Source organism: Odocoileus virginianus, chromosome 22 (genome assembly GCF_023699985.2).
Source record: "Odocoileus virginianus isolate 20LAN1187 ecotype Illinois chromosome 22, Ovbor_1.2, whole genome shotgun sequence".
NCBI classification, from domain to species: domain Eukaryota; kingdom Metazoa; phylum Chordata; class Mammalia; order Artiodactyla; family Cervidae; genus Odocoileus; species Odocoileus virginianus.
The window spans coordinates 21259177-21276303 of NC_069695.1; the positions used below are offsets into that span (position 1 = coordinate 21259177).

The 17127-nt window shown below is 37.2% G+C and overlaps 1 protein-coding gene across 1 annotated transcript in view; it reads right to left on the reverse strand.

The window, feature by feature from the left end:
* The window catches only part of NDC80 (NDC80 kinetochore complex component), a 35039-nt gene that overhangs the window by 7715 nt on the left and 10197 nt on the right, over positions 1-17127 (reverse strand). Inside the window, exons 7-13 of the mRNA XM_020886354.2 lie at positions 16487-16576; positions 14263-14356; positions 13122-13228; positions 12159-12303; positions 10566-10771; positions 6521-6673; positions 3839-3928 (exon numbers count right to left, since the gene is read on the reverse strand). Of these exons, the coding sequence (XP_020742013.1) occupies positions 3839-3928; positions 6521-6673; positions 10566-10771; positions 12159-12303; positions 13122-13228; positions 14263-14356; positions 16487-16576 (885 nt within the window). The remainder of the gene's footprint in view (positions 1-3838; positions 3929-6520; positions 6674-10565; positions 10772-12158; positions 12304-13121; positions 13229-14262; positions 14357-16486; positions 16577-17127) is intronic.

Genomic DNA, 17127 nt, shown 5'->3' on the forward strand with positions numbered 1-17127 from the left:
GTCGCATGTACCTCCTAAAGTATTCTTCAGAATGTCAACACTGTAAGCTTCCTAAGATACACAGGTTTTATTCCCTTCCTTAAAAAACCTTCAGTGGTACCTGCTGCCTACAGAATAAAAATTCTACCAGTAAGTAATAACAAGTAAGTCTCTTCAGAATTAGGTTTTTGTTTTTCCGAATTTCTTCCCTATCCTACTTATACTCAAGGTAATTCTTTAACACATCATGGTCTTCGGTGTCTGGGCCTTCAGAGGCAGGTATGTGTGTCTGTGTTTGTATCCTTTTGTGTATCCACTGGCCAACTCCTCTTGTTATTCACAACTCATCTCATCTACTACCTCCTTCAGAAAGAACTTATGCTTATCTTAGGTAGGTGTATTGAGAATCCACAACACGCTGTATTTATACTCTAAACATGTTATGAATTTGTTAAAATTGTTTTCACGCCCACCTTTCCAAACAAATAAGAATTCACAAAGACAGATATTATATCACCAACACTGACTGTAGTACAGGCATATATAGCAGACTCTTAAAAAAACTACTTGCTAAACAAATTCTAATTGCTAATATTTAAGCTTTATACTTATATCCGTAAGTGTGATTGGTTTTTCTTCTTTTGTGGTATCTTTGTTAGGCTGTGGTATGAGGGTTAAACCAGTCTTATAAGCAAAATTTCTTAAAGACAGAGTTTTGTATTACTTCATAATTTAAGTAAATTCCTCCATATTTATAGTGCATCCATTTCTCATTTTTTCTTGAATGGTTTTGGGAATTATTTTAAAGCACTTATCAGATTGATTAGTTTTGCTACTGTTTAACCTTTACTATTTCAAACTGCTCTTTTATCTTACGCCATCTTAGCCTGGTTAAACTACTTGTCCAATCAAAACATAGTTTTAGCACCCTAATGCTCACTGCAGCACCGTTAACAATAGCCAAGAAATGGACGCAAACTAAACGTTCACAGACACAGGCATGGATAAAGAAAATGTACTGTGTATGTAGATATAACATACACGCACACACCATGGATATTACTCAGCCATTAAAAAGCCTGAAATAATGCCGTCTGCAGCAACAAGGATGGACCTAGAGATTGTCATACTGACTGAAGTCAGACAGAAGGAGAAATATATGACATCTCTTAAGTATGGAATCTAAAAGGAAATGATACAAATGAACTTACAAAACAGAAACAGACTCACAAACTTAGAAATGAAATGAACTTAAGATTGCTGAGGGGAAGGATGGAGGGAAGGGATAGTTAGGGAGTTTGGGATGGGCATGTACACATCGTTATACTTAAAATAGATAACCAACAAAGACCTACTGTATCGCACAGGGAACTCAGCTTAATGTTCTGTGGCAGCCTGGATGGGAGGGGGGTTTTGGGGAGAATGGATACATGTATACTATGGCTGTATGGCTGAGTCCCTTCACTGTTCACCTGAAACTATCACATTGTTAATAGGCTATAAAAGTTAAAAACAGTTTCAGTTTTTAGTTTCTGGAGCATGACATCTCTGATCACTCCCTTTTTATCCTAGTTTTATTGAGATATAATTGACATACAATGTTGCATTGGTTTACATGGGTAGACCTATGGCTGTTTCACGTTGATGTTTGGTAGAAACCAAGGCAATATTATAAAGCAATTATCCTTCAATTAAAAAAAAATTGCATCGGTTTAAGATGTACAGCAAGATGATTTATGTATATATTGTGAACTCTTTGGTCCATGGAATTCTCCAGGCAAGAATACTGGAGTGGGTTTCCTTCTCCAGGGGATCTTCCTGACCCAGGGCTTGAACCTGGGTCTGCTGCGTTGCAGGAAGATTCTTTACTGTCTGAGCCACCATGGAAGCCCCTTTTCACTTACTTTTCATATACTGTGAACTCTTTACCACAGTAAGCTTAGTTAGGGTGACTCTTTCTTCTTTACTTGGCTTTTACAGTATATCCTCCCTCTTCTGATTATTCTCCATCTATTCTGTCTACTTCCTTCCTTTGCCAATCTTTTGTCACTTTCTTCTACACATTTTAAGAAATGTCACCCACACCCCTGGCTTCAGATCCAGTATCTTTTTTATGTTTTCAATCTATTGCTTCAGCTTCCTTTTGGTTGTCTCTCATGGACAGCAAGCTCAACATCTCCTGCACTGCCTGGCCACTCCCAGCCTCGTTTTCCTCCTAATTTACGCTGCCCACCCCAGAAAACTGGAAGTCACTGTTGCTCCTTCTTTCTCTCCTAGCATTCATTCAGCCACAAAATGCTTGGGTCCTGCCTCCTGAACATTTCCTCAGCTGTCCCCTTTCTTAGTTTCCTCCCTTCATTTCCGTAATTTCCTACTTGAGGACTACAGCTTAACCTCTTAATTTCACTTGCCTTCTCTCTCAGTCACTTTATTCTAGGACCAAAGGAGTTTTGCAGGGAAAAAAAAAAAAAAGCAAATCTGATTAGCATAATAGCATATGTTAGTCTTCTCCGAATGGGACTTTATATTTCATACAAACTTTGGTGATATTGATCTTTGGGACACTAACATGGAGCCTCAACTATAGTAGGCATTTCATAATTGCCTCCCTACCCTGTCCAAATTTTCCTGCCTATAGACTTTAAAAAGTTTCAAGTCAGTCTGAAACAGATTTCAGTCAAGAGATTCCTACTGCTTGAAATTCATACTTTTTTGAGTCTTCAGGTTTACTGCCCACTCCAACCAGAAAGAAACTGAACTGAAGTTGGCTAACACTTCACCTCAAATAACCATTACCACTGGGAATCACCCGTTAAAGCAGTCCTAATTCTTATCTTTTCCCCCCACTGTGATGTCACAAAACCCATACATTTGTAGAAACCCCAAATTATAATAACAATAATATCAAGAAACTCTTAACAACTTTTTCTATGTATGGGAGGTGTGAAAAATTCTTTCTAATACAAAGTAAGTATTGATGAAAATTTGTTAACATAAAAAAAGTGTGGGTTACTTTCAAAGTTATTTGTGAAATGCATAGATTTTATTTTCAGATGAGAAAAAATTAACAAGCTTCTATTCTCAGAAAAGATAGGATTTCTTTTATATCTTAAAATCTGTTAGCCAGAACACATAGTTCTCAAAGAGATCAATTAGCTAGGGGGTTCTTTTAATTGTTCCTCTTGGGCAGAGGAGCCTGGAGGTATGCAGTCCAGGGTTTAAAAGAGTGACAAGGCACTAACCATGTAAATAATACCTTTTGTTTGTATTTGAGGAGTTTTTAACTTTTCTTAATCTACTATAACAATGTTTACCCTACCCTAAAGGTTACTGAATACAATAGTCTTCTTTCTCAGCTATATTGGTGATTGTATGTTTCAAGTATCTCAGAGGCAGGAATTCTCTGAAACTACTTTCAGAAGCAGAATTTTATGAGCACTTAAAGTTGAATCTCCCTGAATTCCATGGTCCTGAATGAAGAACCTGGTAAACGGAAGTCTCTTAATCTCTCATGGCTAGTTAGCTTCTAACTGCAAATGATATATACTCACTTTTAAGGTAGCCATCTCAATTTCCTTTTACTATAAAAAAGAATATTACTAAATCACCTCAAGTTATAGGAGGTGATTTGCCATTAGAAAAAAAGGGAGATTTACTCAGTTTCATATCATTTCATCATCAATGATATGTGAAGCTTAGAATGTTTAAGTTACTTAAAAAGTTACTTCATAAAAAAAAGAGTTACTTCAAGTATTTCTAGGTCAAGGGTATACCTCTCATTTTTCTTATTTTATTAAAAATCCATTCCTTAGCAATTGGAAACCACAAAACATTATGTTTAACAACTGCTTTTACTTACTTGTTCTAAAGTATCCTCTAAACCCATCTTTTTATTTAGAGCTTTATTAATTTCTTCTTCAGTTTGGTTCAAGAGTTCCTTGAGTGGTGCCTATAAAACATATAGGAATGCCGGTTACATATGACATAGCTCCAAAAGTTCTCTCACAAGGAATCTTTTGGAGAAAAGAAGTGAAGCCATAGTGTTTTCAAATCTAAGTTAATACACCATCAATAAAAAAATAAAACTAATTTTAATGCAATTTCCATAACTATGGAATGTAACATGCTTTTGGTTTTGAATACTTGCAAAATTCTAGATTGGCTTCTCTGTTCTGGAAATTCACTGCTATTACTAAACATTCTTTAAGTACACGTAGTTTATCTTTCTTGAAAAGAAATAATATGCAGGTTTTATTTTTATGCTCTGTTCTCTAGATGCATCCTTTTCCCCTTAATCCTTTCCAATTCTTTAAAATTATATTTCTTCCTCATTTTTTTGCTCCTCATTCTAACTCTGTTGTAACAGCAGAAGACCTGAAACAAGACGATTGTCCACCAACAAGGACTGGATGTAGAAGCTGCGCAAAGTAGGACTGAGGCTGCAGAACGAGGAAGATCTGGACCCCGTCAGAGAGAGGGCAATATCCCCCCCTGCCTTTCCTGAGTTCCTGTGGGAGGACTTAACACAAGAGGAGAGAAAAGGGGCTCTCACCACTTTCCATTCCACTGGCTTTTGCAGTCTGAGGTCTAGGAGGCCGACAAGGTAAGAAAGCTTAGCTTATACCTGCCTTTGTCAGATGTCCCAGGATTTCTCAGTGGCCAGTTTTCCAGCTGGTGATTGCTTAAGTTGGTGTGCCAAAACTGGGAGGCAGGAGGGAGGCTTTCTCTCACCCACAACTCTTTTAAAGTATACAACTCCATGGCATTTAGTACATTCACAAGGTATTTTCATTCTGTAACAATTTCATTGCTCCAAAAGAAAACTCTGTACATGTTTTCAAAACCCTACTATGTTTTCAGTAGGTCTTTTGAAATCTTTGCTGAGTTTTAAATTTTGGCTGTTGTTTTCTGAAGGATGCAGTTGACTCTTTAATCTCTTTAAGAATCTTTCTCCAAATACTACTTATGACAGTTGAGGCTGCATCTTTTTGATGATATTTTTATTGTCCTATTATTATGTAAAACTATTTCCAGGGGGCAAAGAAAAGCTGCTTCTTCTTTTCTGAGCATATGCATTCGTTTTGCATTGGGTAATCTTTTCTACAGTAATTTGATCCAGAAATTGTTTTCTTGCACTAACACATCAAACTACTCAAAATACAGGTGAGTAAACTCTATAGTCCTGGGTGTTCATTGGACGGACTGATGTTGAAGCTGAAACTCCAATACTTTGGCCACCTCATGTGAAGAGCTGACTCACTGGAAAAGACCCTGATGCTGGGAGGGATTGGGGCAGGAGAAGAAGGGGACGACAGAGGATGAGATGGTTGGATGGCATCACCGACTTGATGGACATGACTTTGAGTAAACTCCAGCAGCTGGTGATGGACAGGGAGGCCTGGCGTGCTGCGATTCGTGGGGTCGCAAAGAGTCGGACACGACTGAGCGACTGAACTGAACTAAACTGAAACTCTATCTGCCTATCTACCAAGCAGCTGCTTGAGAAACAAAATAGTAAAAGATTAAATGTTCATTGGATGCATTTTTTTCTATTGAAAATGAGCTTAGATTTATTTAATCAAAATCTGTCTGCCAATAAACAACAATATGGAAAGTAGGGACTGTATCTTTACAAGTTTTTTCTGTTGTTGTTTTTTGGTTGCGCTGTGCGGCTTGAGATTTTAGTTCCCCAACCTGAGATTTAACCTGGACCTGACAGTGAAAATGCTGAGTCCTAACCACTGGGCCACCAGGGAATTCCTCTTTCTGGGTATTTTATCTCAGCATCTGGTTGGTATGGAATGTAGCTGATACTCAATAAATAATTCATAGAATGAATGAATGATTCTCAAGAGAAAAAAATGCATGGTTTTAGACTTTAACTGACATCCTTGTATTAAAAACTATTTTGAAAATTAACATTTTGGGGGAGCACTTAAAATTTTTCTTCCTCAAATTACATCCTTGGCCATATTTGAAAATTATGTACAGTACTCTCATTATTGGCCGCTGGTGGTACTTAATGCTCTGTTATACTTCATGCCTTCCTGTGTGTCCTTGTGCCTGAAACCTTTCCACAGATCACCCCATAAATATCTCATCTTTGAAGATTTCATTCCAGGTTCACCACTGCTGTAGAGACTTCTCTCAATTGAGAACTGATTTTGTTAGTATACCTTGTGAAGACTTCTAATAAAGCATGTATAAAGTATTTATTATGTCTTTCTCCCCTGAGATGAGTAGCAACTTGAGAGCAAGCATCAGGTCTCATTTTTGTCTTAATAATCCTTGCATCTATTTTATATATAATCAAATCTTTTAGAGAAAGAGAAGAAGATGAGCCTTTACAATTCGAAGAGTAAGGTACAACAGAGAGCAGGTGTCTACCACCAGGAAGAAAGAAGGCCAGTTTCAGTGTTGTATCTTTACATCTAGTCTTGAGTTATGGACCTGCTGAAGTTTAAACTGTTAGTTATAAATATTATGAGCAGACATCAATCATATCACTTAAAAACCTTCTGAAGTACTCACGATTACGTACATAAACTTGAGCTCTGTATTTGACAAGGCAGTTGGCACCAGCATCAGGATTAAACTTAATTTCAAAGTCATAACCTTTGGAATTTTCAGCACCCTTAGGGATAAGTTTTAATTTTCTAGCCAATTTATGATACTCTGCTAGTTGTGTTTCAATCTGTAAGAAGAGAACACAAAAAGAAACAGTGAAATAAAACAGACAGTTCCATTCCATAAGGTTTTCAATTGGCATTTTGTTTTTTTTTGCAGCTTTACTCAAAGATTATGTGTTTTTCATTAGTTTTAAAGTTGGCATTTTTAGTAGTAACAGTAGCAGTTTTAAAATATAAAGAATGAAAGATTTTATTCACATTAACTTTTAAGATAGTTTTAACACCATAATTAATTAGTAAGCAATACAGGTAGACAGCATCACTAACTCAATGGACATGAGTTTGAACAAACTCTGGGAGACAGTGGATGACAAGGAGGACTGGCATGCTGCAGCCCATGGGGTCACACAGAGTCAGACATGACTTAGTGACTGAATAAGAACAACAAGCTACTACTGTTCTTCCATTTATCTGACAAGGAGTTTGGAATAAAAGTCCATGTTGAGGTATTAACTAAAATTCACTTTTTAAAGTACCAGACAGAGAAATTATGAAACAGAAACAAACCTTAGCTTTGTCAATATACAAAATAAAACATTTCATTTATTTAAAATGAGCGAACTGTAGTCACTCAAGTCTCTGAATGTTATTTCAACTGTTTTGATAAAAATATATATGTATTTTTTTTTGATAAAAATATTTTACTAACATTTTCCATATGCCTGGTCTTCTTCCCTCCATTCAGGGTTCTGCTCATATTACATTATCAGGAGGCTTTCCCTCTAACATTAACACCCCCAATTTCTCTACTCTCTTACTTTATCCTTCAGAGCACTTGGTATCACCTGACAGAGATTACTCTTGTGTTCATCTCCGTCACCTGAAAGCACACTCCATGAGAGCAGTTGCATCCCTAGCAACTAGAACACTACTTGGCATAGAGTACTCAGTATCTGATGAAATAAACGAACCTGCAGAGTCCAGGCAATTTGTTTTCATATAGTTACCATCTATAAAATGAATACTTTGAAAGAATGCAAGGGCAAAAGTATCTATCAGAACCTGCTTAAATAATCTTCAATTTCCAAAAACTTAAAAGCAACACTTATATGCAAAATTTAAGATTTCATATTAATAAATCAGGAAATCATTTCAATTACTATAATTTGTAATATAGTAGCTCTCCAGGGATGACTGCTGTATGGAGTTCTCTCTGGCCTTATACTAAATAATCCTAGGAATTATCCTGTTTTTCACTGTGATTTTGTTGCTGTAATAAAGTAGTTTTCACAAGGCCATGCACTCCATCCTGCCAGACTGTGGGGACAGCAGATGTACGCACATTTCTCCTTCCACCAACCAGTTCAGACAGAGAACATGTACCACATTCCTCCTGAAGAGTCTGGAGATAGCCTCAATGCCCATCTCAGCAAAGAGCTCCAGAAGGGGACTCCCAGTCAGAGGTGACGGGTGGGGTAAAAATCAGTCTGGAAAGAAAACTAAGGGGTGGACTCTTTATGCTGGACTTCAGTATTCTGCCTCCATTCTTTAATCTCTCCTACTCAGTACCCTAAGGTTTTCTTCTCACTGACCTTGGCCCAACTGGCCCCTCACTAGGCCACTGCTTACCCACTTCCTGGGTAATTTTCTTCTTTCAGCCTGATCCTCCAAATAAAAAACAGCACCCATACAGCTAGTTTGAGCTAGTTAACAGAGTTCACCTAATCTAGAGATTCATAACTTCCCCTCTCCCACACAGTGCTTGAGAGGCAAAATGTGCTAACTGTTGAAGGGACATTTCAGGTTCACTGACCTGGTCTATTCACACTTCAGTTTGTAAATAAGGAAACTGAGGCTCTGAGAAGTCAGATGTTGTGCTGAGGTCACATAAACATGTGCTGGCAAACCCGGGGCTACAACACAGATTTACCAAATTCTAGGTTCAAAGACGTCTGCGATCACCATCACTGGCTGTTTCTTAGAAATGCATATTTTTCTCTTTTATACACAGGGACAGAAATGAGCAGGTCAGGAGTACGAGGGAAGCACAGATAATTAAGGCAAAGCAAAAATCTGCTGAAATGGCTCAAAAAATGAGGCAGTGCTTAATTGCTCAGGCTGAATTGTGCATTCCATATTAAGAATTACATATGCAGCTGTGTAAAATACAGATTTTTAATAATGTAAAACAGTTAAATTGTGACCAAGAAACTTTCATTATGCTTATAATGAACTTCACAATATGATCAGGGTGAAAAACCTGCACTGCCCCATAGGCAAACGTAGATGCTTAAAGAAGCCTTTTTAAAAAGACATGCCTTCTGGGACTTCCCTGGTGGTCCTGCCCTTCTAATATAGGGGATGTAGATTAGATCCCTGGTAGGGGAACCGAGAACCTACTTCCTTTCAGGCCTTTCTTTTTATTGCTACCAACCCATTTCCCTCCACCCCCGTGCACACATGCTCAGTCATGTAACCCCATGGATTGCAGCCCACCAGGCTCCTCTGTCCATGGACTTTTCCAGGCAAGAATACTGGAGTGGGTTGCCATTTCCTTCTCCCCTTTCAGGTCTTTCTTAAGGGGCCTCTGTCCACTCCCAAGATGCTGGTATTTCCAGAATTCTATCTTCCTCCTCTGTATTCTTCCTTGGTGAATTCGTCTACCCTGTGGCTCCAATGACAACATATACACATTTTCACCAAATCTATACTGCAAACCCAGGTATTTAATGCTGCAGTACAGGCCCATGTAAAATAGTCTATAAGATATTTTCATTTAAATGCTGCATATGGGCACAACATGTCTAGCCTACCATCTCTACTCCTGACTGCCAACTTCTCCATCTCTTCTGTTCCTAAGTGAATGATACTACTCAATGCCTGCCCCATCACTCAAGCCAGACCCTGGTGTCGGCTTCCTTTCTTTCATCTCTTTATTCATTCTACCTCCTAAACAGACAGAGTCCACCCATTTCTTTGAATCTCCACTAGCATTATCTAAACTTCAGCCTATAATTTCTACTAATTACTTACCACAGATCCTTATCTGACTGCTTTGTTTCCTTCTATCCACTTATCACATCATCAAAAATGAGATCTTCCTGAAATGTGATCTTATGTGTTTAACATATTAATGGTCTGCTTCCTGGAGCTTTCAGGATAAAGTCCAAGCTTCTAAACCTGAAAAGGATGTTCACCACCTGGTCTTTCTTATCCTTGAGTCTCATCTTCTGCACATGCACATCCCTTGCTGTTAGGCTCTAGCCACATGGAAAGCTCAGGACAGCAGAGTGCCTGCTGCTGCTTTCTCCCTAACTTCCCCACACACATCACTTTCTGGCTCCCCAATCTAGCCAGGCTAATCCTCCCTCCTCACATTCCCAATTCAGCTAAGGTCTTACATCTGCAAGGAAGGCTTTCTGAAAACCACCACCATCCATCACCCTATACTACGCACACCAAAATCTTGGTCATGTGTACTATAGGCTTCTTCAGTATGCAGTGGAGGTCTGATCTCATGGTAGAGAAATGTCAACTAGAACAGCAGTTTCTTAAGTTTCTTAAGTTCCTGCCTCTGCACTCGACATAGTAAGTGGTACACAGCAGATATTAAACACATGTCTGAGCAGTGAGGACGTAAATGAAGAAGTGACTCATGTCCACTTCTAGAATAAGAGGCCTGGGACTTATGAAAACTATTTCCACAGCCTTAAAGACATTTTTGGTTCATTTCTTGGTTCACTATTGGAAAATACATGTTATCTTAGGTATGACCGAGAAATTGGGCTGTTACTAAACTGTCATGAAGAGATGAGTGTGATTTTAGTAAAATGTCAATGCTGAAAAATTGTAACTCTTTCGCCAATTTATTCTACCCACTCAGTTCTTCCAAATTGGGATGGACCTTTACAAAGGGAAGTTCTGATGAGGTGCTGCCCTGGGAATGGTAAGACATACCGCCTCTTTGCCTCGGGCATATTTTAGCTCTTCATTCCACAACTGCTGCTGTTCAGCCTCTAGGTCCTTGGTTAATTTATTAATGGTCTGCTGCAATTCATTTCTTTCATGATTTATTCTCTCAATGTCTGCAACCGAATACTTCTGGTTGTCAACAATATTCTGTAGTCGAGAATTCTCCTGTTTCATTGTTTCACATTCTAGTTCTGCATTGCAAAAGAAAGAAATTAAGTTCCTTCAATTCTAGTTGATTAAGATGTCTAAATTTCCTTGTCATTATGGAGAACAAATATTAGTGGTCAAGTGTGAACTATTTAAAGAGCTGATGTAGAGCAAAGCTAATATATGTAGTCAGACTTACTTGGAAAAAAATAAATCAATTTAGCAAATACTCCAGATAATTACTGTTCTTGATATGACAGATGATTAATACTCCAAAGAATAAGAGTTAAATCAAATATCCTAAAGAGTATCTACATAATTCCTACATGAGACAGACACAGCTGTAAAACCCTTAAAAGAATAAAATCAAAGTAGGCAGAGACCTGGGAAAATAGTATAGTAGGTCCACATAGCTATTTATTTTGTAAACTGCCAGCCAATGGCTCTGTGATGTGTAGCTATCTTTCTTTGTGCTACTTTTGGCACCATAGAAGCATCCCATAGAAGCAATTCATGGGCCACAGTATTTTCAGTTTTATGATTAAGATCCATATGTGTTTATGAAACCAAGGTTAGGAGCACACAAGAGATAAACAAGCTTTCTTTAGTTAGGCTTTTACAGCATCTTTTCATGTTATTTTCAATCAGGTTAAGCTGCGGAGTAGCCTAGGAGGTAGTGATAGTGACAGAGGATAAGGCAAATATAGCAGACTGAGGCTAGCAAAGATTTAAAACCTGGCATATTAATTACAAGGTGGAATTGAAGATATGCTTATGTTCAGGCAGCATATGTTCTTAGGTTAGGTCCCTCTTGGCTTCAAAAAGCCAGGTATCTGAAAACATGTTAGAAGGTATACTAGGTTGAATCATGGTCACCCAAAGATGTGAAGTCTCAGAGCCTGGAATTTGTAAACAATACTTTATTTGGACAAGGAGTCTTCACAGATGTGATTAAGTATTTTGCAGTAAAGAGATTATCCTGGATTATTGAGGTGGGCCCTGAAGGTCATAAATATTCTGAAAAGACAGGCAGAGAGCAATTAACACAGACAAAAGACAGACATGCACACAGAGAAGGCAGTGTGTGGATGGAGGCAGAGACTGGAGTGGTGTGGCCACAATCTCAGGAATGCTGGAAGAGGCAAGGAATGGGCTCTCCCTCAGGGTCTTCAGAGATGTGGCCCTGCCAATCTCCAGCTTCTAGCCTTCTGTGAGTGGATAAACTTCCACTGTTTTAAGTCACCAAGTTTGTGGTAATTTGTTACAGCAACCTCAGGAAACGAATATAGAAGTCACTAAAAACTTGCCCTGCTACCAACATTTACCATTAAGAGGCAAAAAGATACAGATGACAAAGATGGCTCTATATGTGGTAAGTCCCATGTACGCTCCCACCCGTCTAAATGAACTTTCAGCACTAGTCGTGCTTACCTACTCTAGAAATTTCTTCATCGAGACCATTCAATTTCTGGTCAAGAATGGCTGAATGAGACTCCAGATTGTTCATGTATGCCTGATACTTCTGAACATCTGCTTGTAAAGAAGCTTTCAGTTTTCTCAATGACTCTAGACGATTCTTTAAAAGAAAAAGAATATGAAGTTAGTTATTCTTGTCAATAATCATTCCATACTTTACTTGAAAGTAAAGCAATACTCAAATTCATCTTAGAGAAAGGTAAATTAAGAGTTTTCTTTTCATTTCTAGAAGGAGTCAAAAAGAACTAAAAGGGGAGTTTACTGTTATTACCCAATTGAGAGGAGTACTTTTCAGAAGCCAATTTGGGATAGAAAAAGTCAAGGGCCAGATTGAAAAAGTACAAACATTTAAAAATCTGTTATTTTATAGAACATTTCAGTATCATAATACACAAAATAACATTAGATATCTGGACATCATCATTTAGCTTTTAGAAAGCCCTCAGAATATAATATATTATACAATATATTATATAAACTCGTTAATTATCCTTCTCTTTCCACTGACTACAAAGTTCAGGGCCTCTTGTTGGTGCTCCCATGAGGTATGTAACATGGGGACCTTGTTCTAAAGATCCTTTAGGTCTGATGTAAGTAGATAAGATTCTTTCATCATATTCTGAACACCGTTAGTCCAAGACCAATAGATCACAAGGGAAAACAAAGCTCTAGGGAGACCAAACATGTTTTCATTAGGAGTTGTGGCCTATATAAAAAAATCTAACTTTGAAGCTTATTTTGCTAATGCATTTGGTAATGCATTTGCTAATGCAAATTTATGCATTTAAATGCATTTTGCTAATGCATTAAAAAAATTTTTTTTCTCTATATAGCTGTTTCTTTATATAGTTTTCTCCACAGAGATCCAAGAGTGTTAGTAAGCGTGTAAGCCTATTGAAGATAAGCATGTTTACTAACCGGTTCTTTTTCTCTTTCTTGCTCCAATCTTGCAATTTGTTCATTCAGTGCTCTGTTTTTTGCTGCTAATGATTCCAGCTTGGAAGCATCTACGTTAAATAAATCCTCTGGAGAAAAAAAACCCCATAATTTCATAAGGTCTCAGATCTGCCTAGAAAATTCTTCCCCAGGTTTTTACCATTGCTCTCTCCCTCACTTCCTCTAGTCTCTACTTGAAACCCTCTCAGTGAAGGACCTCCTACCATCTGTAAAACTGCAATCCCCCACTGTGGTCCCCTGCACTCTCTGCCTCTCAGCCCTGCGTAGCACTTACCACCATCTGACTTATTGTTCATTTGATTATTGTCTCTGTCTAATAGAATGCAAGCTCATGAGGGCAGAGATTTCTCTCACTCATTATTGTATCTCTGGTGCCGACATGGTGGGCAGCACACAGTATGTATATAATAAATAGTTTGAATAAATGAATATAATTTATATGCTTGATATAACCGAAATACCAAAGAAGTCACTAGTGCTTTTGGTTTTAGATCCCTATGAATTTTCCCCTTTAAAGAGAAACCCAGCATCATATATTCTGCTTGCTCCCTTTCTCATGTGGACACGCTCGTCCTCACTATTTTTCAGGGAGGTATATCCCAGGGATACACAGGAGAATGCCTTCATTTTTTGGGCTGAGAGTGGCAGGGTATCCTCCTATTCTGAATGATTCTATAGTCTTTGGAGGATAGCTTTACACAGCTTAAACTTATCTATTTTACCTACCACTCTGGCATTTTATATATGACTATTATAAAAAAAGAAAAACGATGTACAATACCTCTGGAACATTTTTTAAAAGTTAGTAAGTTCTGTATGTCACTAGATCATAGTTGAGTGCAAAAATAATTTCTTTCTTTGACAATACAATGGCCCCTTAGCTTCCTGACATGAATTAAGGGAGACCATAGATCTTTTCACTAACTGGTACTTTACTTACTAAAATAATAAAGCAAGGACATCCTTTATTTCTCTCCACCAAAGCAGCAGTTATAATAAAAATCAGGAGGTATCTAAATACATTCAAAGTGAGGCGCTCATACAAACATTCGGCATAGTAAGATAAGCTACACGCCAGCACGCTAGCAGCAAAAGCACTTACTCAGCTTGGACTGCAGCTCTGCATTCATCTCGTCAAAGCTGTCAGCACCAGTCATGAAACTTTCATAGCATTTTATGGTGTAGTCCAAAAACAGCTGGTTGGGTGAAGCAGATTTAAAAACTCAGTCAAGAGTCTCTATTTAGTTTGTTTCACTTTTCCAAGTGAAAATTTAAATATGAATTAAAATAATGAAAGTCAGGAATACCAAGTGGTCACATGAACTCCTGTAAATGAGACACAAATCTAGGGAATATCATTAATTATGGTGCACAGATTTACTCAGTCTGCTACTTCTAAAGTGAATAATGAGGATTAAAAGAACACTTAAATTTGAATAAAGGTGTTATTTAGTAAATGGTTAAAAAAAAACACCCCACAAAAGCCCATATCTTCAGAGAAGGGTTTTGAGAAGGTGAGATGATGCTTATTAATGCAAACGTAAGCATCTCTGGGGATAATCTAACCTATGAAAAATTTAAATGAACTGCTAATCATTGAAATCCAATTAATCTGACAAGATTTGGTTATGAAAGCCAGAACATAATTAACAAAGGCTATAATTTACACTGTAACTTCAGGTTAAAAAAATGGCATGGTTAATGGAGATTTGAACAGTAGAATATAAGCACTCGGTATTTATCCAAGGGAAAGTAACACTCCATTTTGCAGTTCTGAGGTGTTCTGGTCACTAAGGATGTATCCTTTGTTAGGAGGTAAGGAGAGCTGATAAGAATTTTCCAGTCAGATGAAGTCAGCATCCCTTAAGACAAACCAATTCCCTTTGCCCTGATGCTCTGCTTAGTAAGCAACCTTCTCATTACCTACCTGGTTGATACGGAAGGGGTACCCTGAATGGGTGGCATGAGTATTCCTGTAACTGGAAAGATGGATCACTGGGGGGAAATAAATAGATTTTCATTCCTCTTCAGGTGTGAATTTACTAAGAGTGAATCAGTTTTCTTAAGTTTGGTTGATTTTGATTTTGAAGGTTTAGAAAAAAAAATTGAGTCTCTAGATCCACAAAGTGGAGACTCAGAACCTGGTGAAGCTGGGTATTTTGGTAATTCTTTTAAATTAAATTTAAAATTAATTAAATTATAATTACTTTATAATTTCCAAAGTGCTTCTTTATATATTGTCATCTGAAATAACAGCTAAGATAGCAGGAATAACTTTGACTCATTTAATCTTTAGGATGACTATCAAGAAATTAATATTTAATTAGTTTAAATTAGTTTAATTAGTTTAGTAGGTATTATAATTTTATTTGGGTAAAAACTGAGATATAATAAATTTAGTCTAGCAAACATATTGCAACATAGGAGGAGAACTCTCTCAAGAGGATCAGAGGCTTTCTAGCTGCTTTTCTAGCAGGGATCACCGATAAAGTATTAAGTTTAAAACAAACAAACAACTATGCAACACTACCATGGTAGTCAGTAAATTTACCTTTGAATTTGAACCATTCCCTAGGTAGTAATAAAAGATGAGGTTGAGGCTATTTCCACTTTCTTTTTATGACAAATGTTCCAGAAGGTGAAGAACAGAATTAGAACACAGAATGTTTATTTTTCATCTTAGGGACCTGCATAGTGATTGGTCTTTTATATAAGCTAGGGGAAACTGATGTTAAATCTCAATACTATAAATTTATTCCTTGGAGTGGGTGTTTGCTCCATTTGGAGACATAAATTTGTGTGTTTCAGGAAATAGGGCGGAGTTAGTTACATAGTATAGGCTCCATTAAAGGACAGTCTGGGAACCAATTTGGACTATCTATTTTATCTCAGTCACTTTTAGAAGTGGCAACTATCCTAGCTAAAAAGGTCAAAACAAAACAAACAAAAAACCCACATGTCATCTATTTTAAGACCCAGTCTTTTATGCTTTGTGTCCACAAAATATATTAGAATAATGATGCCAGTATTGATTATACAGGGGAGAAAAAGAAATATTATATCTACACATAAACAGTAACATGTTATGTTTTAATTCTAATTGCCTTGTCTTTTTTACTTAACATTTTCAAGTTTCTGTGCTTATTTATTTTTAGGAAATTATAGTGTGAATCCAAGAGTAAATCCATTGACTAGTATTTCCAAAAATCAATTTTAGGTTTTCAGGAAGCAAAAAAACAAGTTCTACAAAAGATTATGTTAATTTCAATAATGACACACTTAGTTAATAATATCAGGTGACTAATGTTTATGGTAAAGTAAGGTACCTTATTATGCATAATTCCATCTTCAGTTTCTTCTCCCCAAGGCTGTCCATCATCAAATATAGGTGAGCTTTCTTTCATGGCATTATGTAACTATTCAGTATACAAACAACATATTAAATTGATTAACTTTATGAGAAAAACACATTTTCCAAGTTTTGTCAAACTTGTTTTCAGTGTCATTTTTAGAAGCATTTACATTACTGCATGATAAAGTCTCTTGAGAGGTTATTCTTTTAAACCTTACAATATAATCCTTTTGACAGTTTAATAACTAAGTCCCTTAGGATTAAAAAAGGATGGGATCCATATTTAGTTCTATTCTACAAAGAAAAATATGCTTTCCTCAGGGTTCAGTCGTAAAGAACCCGCCTGCGAATGCAGGAGACCGAGGTGCAATCCCTGGGTCGGGAAGATTTCTTGGAGGATGGAACAGCAATCTACTTTAATATTCTTGCCTGGGAAATCCTATGAAAAGAGGAGTCCGTGGAGTCACAAAAGAGTTGGACATGACTGACAGATTAAGCAATAATAGAGAAAAATATGCTGATATTTTACAGTTAGTAGCCCATTGAGAACATATGTATTGCTACACATTTTAACATAATTCTGAGAATTGAAAACAGAACTGCCATAAAAGCTAA